Raw genomic sequence first — 14,308 nt, 5'->3', positions numbered from 1 at the left:
TATGCAACGTCTATAAGCCATGTAAACCAATTAATTGGAAACTGAAACAAATATAATTTGATTAAAAGGTTTGAAATTTGATGTTTTATGAGAGTATTTAAATTTTTTCGATTATTTTGCGTTTAACTTAAGAATTTTGCAAGATCGCAAAAATTTGCAATCCTTTTGTTGATTTTGCGTTTGATTCAGCGATCGTAGAATTGCAAAAAACTAGGGGGTCTGCATTATGCATGACTGACATATACGACATATGATGTAAAAAAGCAATAATAGTGGAAGCTCCAGGAATAGATGTGTCTTGCGGGAACCACTTACCACACAGAATGTTTACCACAGAAGACAACAATGAACAAAAAAACTATTTGGCAATAACTTTATGTAGTATACAAGTGTATACTCCTCTTACATTATGTGTTATATCTCATATACATCAGTCGTGCATAATGTGCATTTGGAAGTCAGTGATCAGTGAATATAATTGAAATATTTACAATTTTTTGTTACAAAAACATACAGATCAGCTTTAGAAGACGTGTTAGCCCCTGGTGGCATATAGGTGAGTTTAAAGACGGATTTATAAAGTTCTGGAAGCTTCAAAATAATAGCCACTATCCAACACCATTATATAGCATGGAAGAGGCAAGATAAAATGTAAAACTACTCTGACTGTGTTTGTCTAACAGAATAAAGTCATACACAGAGATGATGGCTTGAGGGTGAGCAAATTATGGGATAATTTTCATTTATGGGTGAACTATTCCTTTAAGTAAAGCTAAAAAACTATGTGGTCTTAGATGTGTGCGTATACACACTGTTCCACAGTAAATCTAACGCCAAAGTATAACATCAGCTACAGAGGAAATGAAGAAAAGTGAGTAATAGGCAGTGAATGAATGTCTTGTTTCTAAATTATCGTTGCCATTCACCAATAAATCCTCCAGATTCCAAAGCGTTGGGATGCTGTGCCCACGGTTCATATTCAATTTTAAAAAACCTCTTTCACATGCACACGCTGATTTTGATTTAACTTGCAGCTGTCATGCAAACAAGCACATCCAAACCGCAGGGCATCGGAGCGCACATCTTCTGGAAGCAACAGGCACAAGTGTCAGATTGGAGTAGTCTAAACAGACTTGAGGAGCACAGCTGTGGGAAGAGCGTCAGTCGCTGCCAGAGAGAGTCTGAGCAGAGCACAAGCTGAATGTGCTTTTTAGCTCGACACACCGAGACACGCAGGGCCAGATGCTCCCACTTGAGGTAAACACTCACTAGCACTTAGGTCAGTTGTTAAGCAGATCCAGTGATGATCTGCAGCTCTGCAGTAATGTGATAGTTCAGTGGCATGCTCTGTTCTCACCTCAGGGCGATGCTGTAGGACTCAGGGTGGATGCAGGTTTGGTCCAGTGGGTTAAAGTCGTTCGAGATGTTAGCAGAGCCCTTGACTTTTCTCTTCTCAGCTGTTTGCTTTTGAGTAACCTCTGGGTCTTCATTCCCTCCAAAGTCGATACTGCATGAAGCACAAGTACAAAAATGTTAAGAGTTTAATATCAGTGACAATTTATATTAGGTGTTTTAATAAACACTACATGAAGAAATTAAAAAGATTCATTTTCATTAATTGTGTTTATGTTGTATTGAAAAATGCTGAGATGGAAAACGGGCTCATGCTTTATATTAAAAGAGACCTATTATGCAAAAATCACTTTCATAAGGGGTTTAAATACAGTTGTGTGGCAAAAGTGTGTAAAATAGCCAGTCTCTAATGGTACAAAGTAATTAATTAGATTTTTTAAGATCACAATTAACTCATAGTTAACTCCTTTCAACTAAAGATCACTTTTAATGTACTTCAACATAATTTATTAGAGGTAAAACTAGTTTTAAATGCAGATGAAACAAAACTACTGTTATTTTCAAATTCAAAACAGAGTAAGCAAAAGCTAGGTTCTATTACTACTACTCATGGTGCAGAGATTGAATTGGTCTCCCAGTACAAATATCTTGAAATTTTAATTGATCATACACTTTCTTTTAGTTCTCACATTCAGCAATTGGTGAAAAAATTAAAAGTGATTTCATGCTTCTGTTTTAGAATTAAGAACTGCCTTTCGTTTGATGCTGGTTGATGCAACATTTATGTCGATGTTGGACTACGGTGATGTTATCTATATGCATGCTATATCCAGTCTGCATTGGATACTGTTCACCATGGTGCATAAAGATAATTTTAAACTATTTTTATACCCCCTACTAATTTTAAATCCCTCACTCATCACGGTGAGTTGTATACTAGCGTAGGTTGGTCTGCTTTGTCCATTTGTAGGCTCAAGCATAGGCATATCTTTGTTTACAAAGCTATATTGGGTTTACTCCCATCACATCTCCAGAATTACAAAAAACCTGTCCTAAGCTATGGTCTTCCGTCATAAGATATTTATTTACTGCTTGTTCCTAAAGTGTGGACTGAGAAGGGAAAAAAAGGCTTTTAAATATGCATCACCTTTTGCATTGAATAATCTACAAACAAAGTTGCAGTTTAAAGAATTGATTTCACTAAATGCTTTAAAAAAAAAAAAAGAGTATAAAAGATTTAGAAACTGAAACACAGGCTTGTAGATGTTTTGAACAGTTTGTTTGTCAATGTGTGATCTATGTTAAGTGTTAAGAGCCATGTAACTTGTATACTGCCTAATCTTGGCTAGGACGCTCTTGTGGAAGAGATTTTGAATCAAAATGTATCTTTCCTGGTAAAATAAAGGTTATAATAATAATAAAATAATAATTAGCATAAACAGTCCTGAGTGAGAAGCAGCAGTCCGCCATTAGAGTTGTCCCCCACTGAAGATAATGTATAATGCATAATTATAAACATGGAGTTTTAGGATGCACAAATGAACACAGTAGTCTCCATAGTCGGCCTTCTTCCAAGATACTTCACTTTTCTCAGTGTTTTTAAATCTGCCGTTATGCTTATGCACAGGTATTAGCAACTCTTTTGAAAAGGGCACAAACTCATTAGAATTTAAATTGACAGTCACCTATATGGCACAATTTGTATCAAAGTCTAAAAGAGTCAGTTTCAAAGAGTTATAAAATTTTTTTTTTTTTTTAAAACACTTATAGGAACAGTTCACATAAAAATAAAAAATATCCATAATTGACTCATCCTCAAGCCATCCACACAGTAAGAGTAGTTTGAAATGTTATACTGGGTCATCAACGCTGTGTAATGCTGTTGGATGGTGGACTTCATTTTGAAGCCTTTAAAAAAATTAATCTTCAACAGAGTATCGTCAGGGAGCTAAAATGTCTCTTGAAAAGGATCAATGTGTTTCTGTAACTAAAATATAAAAACTTTTTAAAAATTATGTTCTCCAATGACCGACTTCAGAAGTGGCCGAACACACATTATGCGTGACTGACATATACAACGAATGACGTAAGACGCAATAATAGTAGATGCACAAATGAACAATGTAGTCTCCATAGACTGCCTTCTTCCAAGACACTTCTTTCACATTTTCAATGTTTTTGAATCCGCCGTTTAAATCGACAATCACCAAAATATACCAAATTGTATTAAGCCTAAAAATCAGTTTCAAAGAGTTATAAAACATACTTTGTGTGGTATTTCGAGCTGAAACTTCACATAGACACATAGGTACATCCGACACTGATTTTACATAATGTAAAAAGTGGAATAATAGGTTATCTTTAAGTGTTTTTAACTAGGTACAATGTAAATATTGTACTAATGTTGTATTGAAAAGCTCTTTGTTTTCTGCTGTTGAGGCAGGATAGAGGTAGGGTTTACACTTTATATTACATTAGGATGTCTACAGTCAACTGAGATTAAAAGAAAGCATTTATAACAAATCGTCTTAAAATTTAAAAAGAATATTGAAAAATAATTACCTAATAAATACTTTTCTAATGAATTGTTTTCACATTTTATTTGCGTTTTCATCAATCAGCCAGGAAAATTATTTAATACTCAGAAAATAATAATTAAATTTTTTCAATTAAAGAAACATTGTAATAGCATTTTTTCTATTAGATTTTAACACTAACATAATTTTACAGCATTTGCTTGTTTTTATTTTACTTTTTTTAATGATTTCCCAATGTATAAACCAATAGTAACAGATACAAATTTTCATTAATTGATTAAGTGACTGAAAAGACTGAATAAGTGGCTGACTGACAGATAATCAGAAGAAAAGTTGTCATAATTGGTAATCATAATACTCTATGCCTGTCATAGCATTTAAATGCAACACCAGCGTCACTATTGGCTGATACACTGGCATTCTAACAACAGCTTATGACATGAATGTTGATATAAAATAAAACCAAATGTTTTTAATTATGATAAAACCAAGTGGTGACGCGGTGGCGCAGGGGGTAGCACGTTCTCACAGCAAGAAGGTCGCTGGTTCGAGCCACAGCTGGGTCAGTAGGCATTTCTGTGTGGAGTTTGCATGTTTGCGTGGGTTTCCTCCGGGTGCTCCGGTTTCCCCCACAAGTCCAAAGACATGTGGTATAGGTGAATTGGGTAAGCTAAATTGTCCATAGTGTATGTGTGTGAATGAGTGTGTATGGATGTTTGCCAGTGATGGGTTGCGGCTGGAAGTTGGATAAGTTGGCGGTTCATTCCGCTGTGGCGACCCCGGATTAATAAAGGGACTAAGCCGAAAAGAAAATGAATGAATGATTAAAACCAAGTTTACAAATTGTATACACTGACTGGCTTTGTGTCAAAATATAATTATATAGATGAACACATCACATTCTCTCTTAATTGATATACATGTACTGTAGCTTGGTGCAAAATCATAACTGAAGTGTAATAAGCTGGCCGTATACCTGCGTACTGTCTCTGGGTTTATCCTGATGAAGCCGGCACACTGCTGGAAGCTCTTAGGACCGAGGCCTTTGACCAGTTTTAGCTGGTCTCTGTTAAAAAAAGGACCGTTCTTTTCCTTCCACTCCATAATACTGCGTGCTCGCCCTGCATTCAGACCTGCTATATGTCTAAAACAAAAAAACACAATCCCAGAAAATACTTAAATGAACATTCAAAACATACAGACTTTATTTTCAACACTGATTTTAAGTTTTATACAAACAGGCTACACTTTCTATGTTTTAAAATGGCATCATCAAATATACATTTTTGGCAATGACCCAAGGTCTTGAGGAGGTTTAAGTGTTTTCTTGTTTCCAATATGAAAGATATCCAGTCCAAATAACCTAAACATAACCTTACATCTTCCTGCTCGACTCCTTCAAGGCTCAATTACAGATTGTTTTTGGAATTAGTCATTGGTTTATATGTCAATACCCAGAATTAACCACGCATCCTGGATGAACAGACTTCACTTCAGAAGTCCACTCGAGACCATGGAAATTCATTTTCATACTTATGCAATCCCTAAATGTTCACAAACAACAAGGCAGATATTAGTAAAATATTGAGAACATTTTCCAGCAGAATTACCAAATGGCAGGCTTAAATCTCATAATCTTTTTGACCTTTTCATATAAAACAAAAAGGCATTCAGATGTTTTTTTTTTTTTGTATGGGAGATTTGAAGTGGCAGCTCCCCTAAAAGCAGCTATGTAAACACTATGTCGTCACTTATAAATAAGGCGGCGAATAATGCTGGAGCCACGAACACGTCGTCTGGAGCTCTGGTACTGAGAGCTCATTTAAAGTCAGGTAAACAGATGACCTGATCCCAGCCTACCTCACAAGCATTTAACCTTGCCTTTTAATGGGATCACACAGCTTTCCAGCTCTGAAAGGTGATGTATGTGTGTCTAAGTACACTACAGGCGCAAGGCTAGTTAAATATAGCAATCTGATCTTTGTAAAATGGGTGTATTTCAGTCTAATGCTTGCATATAATCATTCGTGTTCTGATTATTTATTATTACAGTTGATATATTGGGGCTTTAACGGCCTGTATGAATAATATATATTGAGAATATGAAAAGAAAAAGCACAGTTATAAAAGCTGAGGTCAGAAAGAAATAGCGAATTGGTGCAATTGTAGGAACAAATGCACATTCATTTTAATTTCACAATAGTGTACAAAAGTTTGGCCACCACTGATATATTTTCATAATGGCAAGCGATAGCTGTAGGCCTTACAACTCAGCAATTTCATTTGGATATATTTTATACCCAAGGGAAAAAGCAACATTTCACTTCTGACATAACAGTTATTTAAGCAACAGATGCAATGCAATTTAAGTCATAACAAAAACAGACAGGTGCAAAAATGTGGGCACCCCAACATAATAATAAAATAATCTTTTGTACGGCCACCTTTTGCTGAAATAACAGCCTGTAGACACTTCTTATAGTCAAGGATAAGTCCCTAAATTCTTGCTGAAGGCTTTTTGGCCATTTTTCCTTGCAAAATTTCTACATTTCAGTCAGATTTGATGGGTGCCGAGCATGAATGGCCCTTTTTAAATCAATTCATAGATTTTCGATGATGTTCAAGTCTGGGGACTGGGATTTACATTCTAGTACATTGTATCATGTCTAAGCATGAATTTCTTGGTAGATCCGGAACTGTGCATTGAGTTTTCTGCCAAAACATCAAACCTTGCCATAACTTCAGCCTCTTGACTTATTTCTGAACATTGTTCTTCAGAATCTGCTGATACTGGGTGGAATCAATGTGACGTTTAACTCTGACAAGGTTTTCAGTACCTGTGCTTGCCACACATCCGCACAGCATCATGAACCCTCCACCTTATCTTACAGTTCTTCTCCTGGAATTCTGTGTTCTTTTTCCGCCATACAAAGCGCCTACAGTTGTGGAATCCACAGTATATTTTGTCCGCAGTATATTTTTCCAAAATGATTCAAGCTTGTCCAGATGAGCCTTTGCATACCTCAAACAACTCTTCTCACTGGCAGAATCCAGAAAAGGCCTTTTCTGCATAACCTTCCACCGAGGTGTTCTGTGTGAAGAGTGCACTAGACTGTAGATCAATGTACAATGACATTATTAGCAGCAAGATGTTCCTGGAGCTCTTTAGAGTGTGTCTATGGTTTGTCTATTCTAACCGTTCTTCGCATTTGCCTTTCAGATATTTGTCTTGGTGTAGCACATCTTTCCTTCACAAGAACTGTTCCTGTGGCCTTCCATTTTCTTACTATATCTCTGACTGTGGAGAGAGAGACTTTAAACCTTTATGATAGCTTTTTGCATCGTTCTTCTAATTCATGTTGATAAATTATCCTAGTTTTTAGGTCATTAGGAAGTTCTTTTGAGGTTCCAATGTTGTTCATGTTCACAATAAGGAGAAGCACAACTAGCAGTCAGCTATCTTAAATATTCTTTTTCATGATTGGTTGCACCTGTGTTGGGATTGCTAAGGTTCACAGAGTCACTCAAATCAATTTTGTGTTGTAATCAATCAGCATTAAGTGACGACAGGTTTTGAAATCCATACAAAAGAGGGGGTGCCCAAACTTTTGCACAGCCCATTTTTCAGTTTCAATTTAATTTCACACATCTCAATACTGCTATCCTACATATTTCTGTCTGAAAAACATGACATTGTCTAGCTTTCACAAGAAACCGTACAGCATTTCACTGCAATCTTTACTTATAAATAAAGAGTACATTATTATGCAGCCACAGAGGGGTGTCCAAACTTTTGCATTAGACTGTAGGTTGCAAACATCCCCCAAAAAGTCTAATTGCTTTTCATGACAATATGTTTTTTTTTAAACTCATAATTTATGTGAAGGAAGTTTATTTTTCAGTTGTATAAATTAAAGTGAACTTTTGAGACGAATACAGACACAATCCTAATTGCATTCTGGAAACATATTATTCCAAGTCACCGTTTTTCCATAGTGCAAACAATTTGCAATTACTCACGAAATCCTACAAGGTATTAGACGGAGCGAGTGGACATAACGAATGTGTACATTTCTCTGTTTCTGTTAGTTTATGTGACTAATATTCCAGGCTATATATCTCAATTTGTGTATATGTTAGGGAACGGCAATGTTTGTGTATGTAGCTCATAATGTTTGTGTGTAGTGGGGATGTGAAAAGATGTTACGGTGCGTGCGTCTGAATGTGTGTGTGTGCATGTAGGGTGTCAGACTAAACAGAGAGCTAAGCAATAGTGGGGAGGCGAGTGAGAAGTTGCCATGTTGTGACTCCTGCTGGAAAGTATTTGGTCTCTACCTCATCAGCGTCTCTGAACAGATGTTGATGTCCACTCCCACGAAGCTCACACACTCCTGTACCACCCCGTCCAGCGCTGCCCTCAGCAAACTCTGTGACACGTCGTGCTGGAAAGAGTGACCACAGTCTTAAAAAGTGTGTTTGTGCAAGAAACCAGAAGAAACGGCTCTGTTTCTGACCCCAGTTCTGAGAATAAAATCAGACACCTTGGAGATGTTTTTCTTTCTAGTATGTTAAATTGATTCAATCACAGCTTTGACATGAATTAAATGTTTGCTATATCACTAAGGTTACGTTGAAATGGTAAAAGCTCTACTCGGCATCTCATGAAATGTCAAGAAAGTCAACATCTATTAGATATCTGAGCAACAAATCGCGCTGTCTCAGTCACTTTACAAAAACAAGCCATTTAGCAAGGCCAATGTTGTGTCATTGGCAATCAAACGGTAACCCTAAATACTTTGCGGTGTTCATGCTGGTCTGAGGGGGAAAAAAAAGAGAGAGACGGCAGAATAAAAAGGCAGCCAGTGGATCACTTTGCCTCGAGAGACACAGAGAGAAGGTCTGAGGCTGTTTTCATTGGAAAGCATCTGTGACACTTCAAAGTCCTCTCACAGGGGTTTTCCATTAAGTGAAGGGAATTGATAAAGTTAATCCAGCCGAACTTTTCACACTTTGGAGGCGGTTTTCGAAAATGGAGATGGAATTCAAAGCAAAGAAAACCACAAGGCCAAATCCAAAACTGACCGAAATTAGGAGCAAGCAGGGAATTCTGACAAGCCTTTGTCTGTCTTGCAGTGGGACCAGTGTCCATATGGAAAAAGTTAAACCAGTGCTCGAGACCTGGTAAGATGAATGTGCAATACTTCATTTGGGAGAACTCATTACCATGAACACTTTCCTCACTTAGCACAAGATTTATAGTGATATCCACCATGGTGGCTTGGAGGACGGGGGCGGTGTTTTACTTAAAAAACCTTTACTCAAATTAAAAGCTATAAACGGAAGTAGTGGCAGATCTCATGTTTGATATTGCGATTTTTCAGTTTTGAAACTAAAGCCAGATTCAGAGTGTTTAATACCAGATTAGTTTGGTATCTGTTTAACGTAGGGCTGGGCGATAAAATCGGTATAAATTTTTATTGACCGAACACCATTGTCAATATCGATAAAAAAAGATTTGGTATGAAGCGCTATAGCTTTATTAAATGTGGCTGCTGAGCACACACTTGCACAACGCGCATATTGGAGCGATGTGCACATGTTGTGCAAGCGGCACACACGTGAACCGCGCACATTCTAGTTGAAAACAACTCAACTTTTCTGAATGCCGCGAGCACACCGCGATTCATGCAAGTAGAACTAACGAATATGCTTCACTTTGTATGGACTATACACATTTCAGTTAAAACGGCAAACTAATTACCTCAGACAAACACAGCACATCCAAACAGTGCAGTGGTTTTTACTTTTCTCCATAAACTTGCATCAGAGTGACAGCAATTGTTTCTCGGTTTGTCATCCTCTGAGAAAACGCTTGATGGTCGCCTAGTTATGAGAGACACCAGGGGTACGCGCTTGTCACTTCAGTTCAGAATAACATAGGGGTTGCACAGAATAATCAACTATTCGACTATATACTTTGCCCTGGCACTTTTTGATTGACGTCAACTGCGCAGATCACGTGTTTTTTGAACTACAATGCAGCATCACACACTAAGGTGGTTCTCTGAATGAAACTGTCCTCAGATTATTTAAAGTCATATTCAATGTGTTATTTTTCTTATGTCAGAGGCAAAGGTTCACATGAACTTTAAATCGTAAAACAGATGCCAGTAAGGTATCTTCAAATACCCTAGAGCAATAGAAAGCCAATCACGTTTACACAATGATGGAAAAGTAATGTGATTGGCTGTTGCCCTCTGCGAAGCGTAGATGCGGACATATTTTGTGAATGAACCGTGAAGTGTGCAGAAACCCAGAAGTGCGCAGCCGCAGAGGTGTGACAAACTTTATAGAGTGTGTAAACTTAATCACAGGTGAACGCGGTGAAGATGTGCAGCAAGGAGACGTGTGATAACCAAGATGAGCCAGTAACCGTGAAAAATACCCAACTTGAGCAGGATTTTGAGCATCATACTGGTAAAATATGCATACGAGCAAGTCTCTGACAGTGTAATAAGGCTTAACGTTATAGCCTAGCATTTGTCTTTTGTGCGGTATATGTTATGAAATAACTTCATATGAATCTGTGTGCTGATGATGTAGGCATTACATCTGTACTAAAATATGTGTTATTGTTACATTCATACTAGAACGTGTAGTGTTCAATGTGTTGACTGCATTTATTTAGCAGTAAAATTAGCCCGGGTGCTAATGTTGCATTATTAATTAAATAAAAGTGCTAACAGTGCATTTGTTTTGCACTAAAATTAGTAATTGGTAATGTTGCATTGTTTTTGCAACATGTTATGAGCTGTCCAACAGCATGAGTGTATACTTTCTGCAAATAAATCGCAAATTGTGGAATGTTGTAAAACATTTGCTTCTTTTGTTTTATTGATGATGTCACCAGTGACTAGTCGACATTGACTTGACTTTGATAACATAAAAGTCGACTTCCAAAAATCTAAAGTCGTTCAACCCCAAGAATAACAACACATGGGAAAATGAGTGCCATATAGCAGCAGTGAGGTGATTGTAAATAAAAAAGGATGTAAGGATGTTGCCAGAGTGGCTTTTTGGTTTCTTTTCTTACATCACAGCTACTAGCTCCACATCTGACAAATTCTTTAGCATAAGGGGTAATATAGTCATTCAACTTCACAATTTTTAATGTTCAGTATGTATTTAAATAACGATGGTTAGTTTCTTTACTTGAAAGCTCCGATTTGATTCTCATAGTTTGCTTTGTTTACAGAGTTTGAGGTTTACTGTATCATTATTATTGACACATTACAGATGCTGATGTACCTTTACCATTGCACACACTTTCTAACATTTTATTTATTTATTTATTTATCAAGTTTAAGAGTCCCTTTAACACTTATGTTTATATTATTATAAAGAAATTAGATATTTTGTTTCAATGTTTTTGTTTTTGACTATTAAAACAATTTGCCTTAGTAATGTTTGTAAAATAAAATAAAGTGGTTCACAAAAATCCTAATATTCCTAAATATTTTGCTAAAAAATATTCAATAATTATCGATATCGAATGATATGAAACAGTATATCGCGATAATTTTTTTCTTTTTTGCAATATCGCCCAGCACTAGTTTGACGTATAATGTAATGGTAATTAGTAAATAACAATGGTCACTGGGATACAAGAATTTATCATTTTATTACATATTTTGTGTCTTATTACACGCCTCTCTGGAATAAATGATTCTGATTGGTCAATCCTAACATTATAAGGTGTTTTACTGTATGTATGAGATAAAGCACATCCAGGCAGTTGTTTTTGCAGAATAAAGCCTAACTGGCTCATCAGCAGTATCTATTGTATAATTATGGGCTTTAATCTGTGAAAACACTCATCTGAGTGTATGTTATCCCACTTATTACATTACTTCTAATGATTATTTCTAATGGCCTGGTCGGTTGCCACAATAATATAGCAATATTAATACAATAACATAGCAACATATATAATAAATATACTTTAAACAACGTTAAACTTGTAATAAAAAAAAAAAATATATATATATATATATATATATATATATATATATATATATATATATATATATTTGTCTTTTTTTATTACAAGTTTAACATTGTTTAAAGTATATTTATTATATATGTTGCTATGTTATTATCATGAGGAATTGTGTAATTGTTTTTAGTTTTATCCCTGGTTAGGGAATTTAATTTGGAGAAATTGCTGTAAAAATGTCAAACAGCTATTGTAAACTGTGTCTCATAAAAAATCTTAAATTTTAAAAGTTGGTTTTCTTGAGATGGATTGTTGGTGATTGGATGGATGTCGGGCCGATTGGGTAGCTTTACTTGAACAGGAAAATTAAGACTTAAAATTTTTTTAAAAAATTTAAATTTAAAGATTTAAGAGTTTTTAAGACCCTGCAGGGACCCTGCTTTGCATTGGGCTGCTGATAATCTCTGCACAAGCAACCGGCTTGATGTACATTATACCTTACATCTGATATCTGATGCCACTTCTGGGATGTTCCACAACATCCCGATTGGAAGAATAACAATCCTAACACTCGATTTTTAGTCCAATTTTCTTTGTCCTATTTGGTGTCAAGGAAGTTTATTCTCTTCAGCTTGCTGAAAGGAAATGGTGCTTAATTCATTCATGTTTTGTGTAATATGACAAATATGCCCATAAGTTAATTACCCAACTTTGGATGGAAACACAGCTGTAGCTTTTGTTCTTGTTGCTGGAACTGAATCACTAGCAAGCAATGATTGATCGGGAAGCAATGTGTAGCCTGACAAATCTGGTCAAATCAACATAATCTGACACAGTGCTATTGCAACAGAAAAACAATATCATGTAGTCTGAAGCCAGCAGCAAAGCTTGGAGAAGTGACCAAAAAAGATGAAAAGGAAAAAAATATTTTAAAAAACTAAACAAAAACTATGAATAAATCATTCACAATAAGATCAATAACCAGCTTTTAAAATAGACCATTTACATTTCGCACTGCCTTACAAGTTAATGTTTCAGGTCAATACATATACAACAAAATAATGTAAACATTATACTGTACATGTGTGCTTCTTCAAACAATTTCTGTCCACGGAAATCACAGAAATACAGTAAAAATAATTCACAAAAAGCACATAAAGATTCAAAGCTCTTTTGATGAGTTGTTGAGCATGAGGCATTTTACATCACCTGCCTATTTTATGGTTAAACATAGAGAGATCCCAAGTCTGAATCCTCTAATTTCCTTTTTAATTAGGGGAAAAACCCAATATTACACAAGCAGCACTGACGGTTCATGGTGATTTGGGAGTGTGTCACATGTAAGCTTGTTCTGTGTACTTTTCTGTGTAAATTTACAGTGCAAGTAAGATCAAGTGGCCTCAAGTTCTCTTTGCGTGTGCTAGTGTGTTACCGTGTTTGTGTGAATACAAATACAGTATATTAAACAGACGGAGAAGCCCACAGGCCTCATACAACTAACTCAATATACACATTCAACCTCACTTGTGCACACACTAGCACAAGAACGGGCCGAAATAATAAACAAAGATACAGACAATATATTTCCCTCATATTTGGACACAGTGGTTTACTTTCTGGGAGTGTTAATGTTTGACATTTCTCAACCAATTCAGAGAAGTGCTGGGATGGTGTGGATTTGGATACTTTATCATATTAACTTTTGTTTGAATAATTGAGAATCAACTTTAGATGGTTTAGAAAAACAAACTAGTGCAGATCACATTTTACAGGCAAACACATGCTTTCTGAAGGACATTTGTCTGTTTGGTACTCATATTTACGTTCATAAATAGCGTACATCCACTTATCCTTCCACTCATCCATCCTTCCACTGTCAATGTTTAAAATTACACACAGATTGACGCAATGTGCCAGTTGAGGAACTGTTATCCAATCTAATAAAATGCAGTACATTTGGACTGCGAAAATGTGGCCAACCAAACAAGAGAATGTCAAAGTGTCCCGAGAAGCAGATGTTCTTTCAAGAAAAAAGCACCTCAAAACAAATGTTGTTGCCTAGAGAAATCTGATCTTGTAAACTCATTAGCAGATCTGGCTGTTTGTCCACAAAACACATGTCCGTTGAGAGCACTCCACAAAAAGATGTGACGAGTGATTTTTGACCCTTTCATGGCTGAATCAATTTTAGATAGATCCTAAAAGAAAAGAAAATCGGTAAAAAATAATCATACTAATAAAAGGTGAAAAAATAGGTCAAATAAAAGACATTATAAATTCTGTATAAACTTAGAAAGTATATAAATATAGACTATAAGACAGATAGGTGGATACCTGTAGAAGATTTGATGTGTATCAAAAAAAATTCAAGACAATAATGAATGTTGTTGAATGGTTTTAGGACAAGACGCGTTTGGCGTGA

The 14,308-nt window shown here is 36.0% G+C and overlaps 1 protein-coding gene across 3 annotated transcripts in view; it reads right to left on the bottom strand.

The window, feature by feature from the left end:
- Positions 1–14,308, bottom strand: part of srbd1 (S1 RNA binding domain 1) — a 118,999-nt gene that overhangs the window by 24,973 nt on the left and 79,718 nt on the right. For all 3 annotated transcript variants that reach the window (XM_056470235.1, XM_056470234.1, XM_056470233.1), the window contains 3 exons: positions 8,226–8,332; positions 4,867–5,034; positions 1,358–1,507 (listed from right to left, as the gene is read on the bottom strand). In XM_056470235.1, the coding sequence (XP_056326210.1) occupies positions 1,358–1,507; positions 4,867–5,034; positions 8,226–8,332 (425 nt within the window). The remainder of the gene's footprint in view (positions 1–1,357; positions 1,508–4,866; positions 5,035–8,225; positions 8,333–14,308) is intronic.

The sequence above is a fragment of the Danio aesculapii genome, chromosome 13, assembly GCF_903798145.1.
Source record: "Danio aesculapii chromosome 13, fDanAes4.1, whole genome shotgun sequence".
Classification (NCBI taxonomy): Eukaryota; Metazoa; Chordata; class Actinopteri; order Cypriniformes; family Danionidae; genus Danio; species Danio aesculapii.
This window is presented reverse-complemented; position numbering and strand designations above follow the sequence as displayed.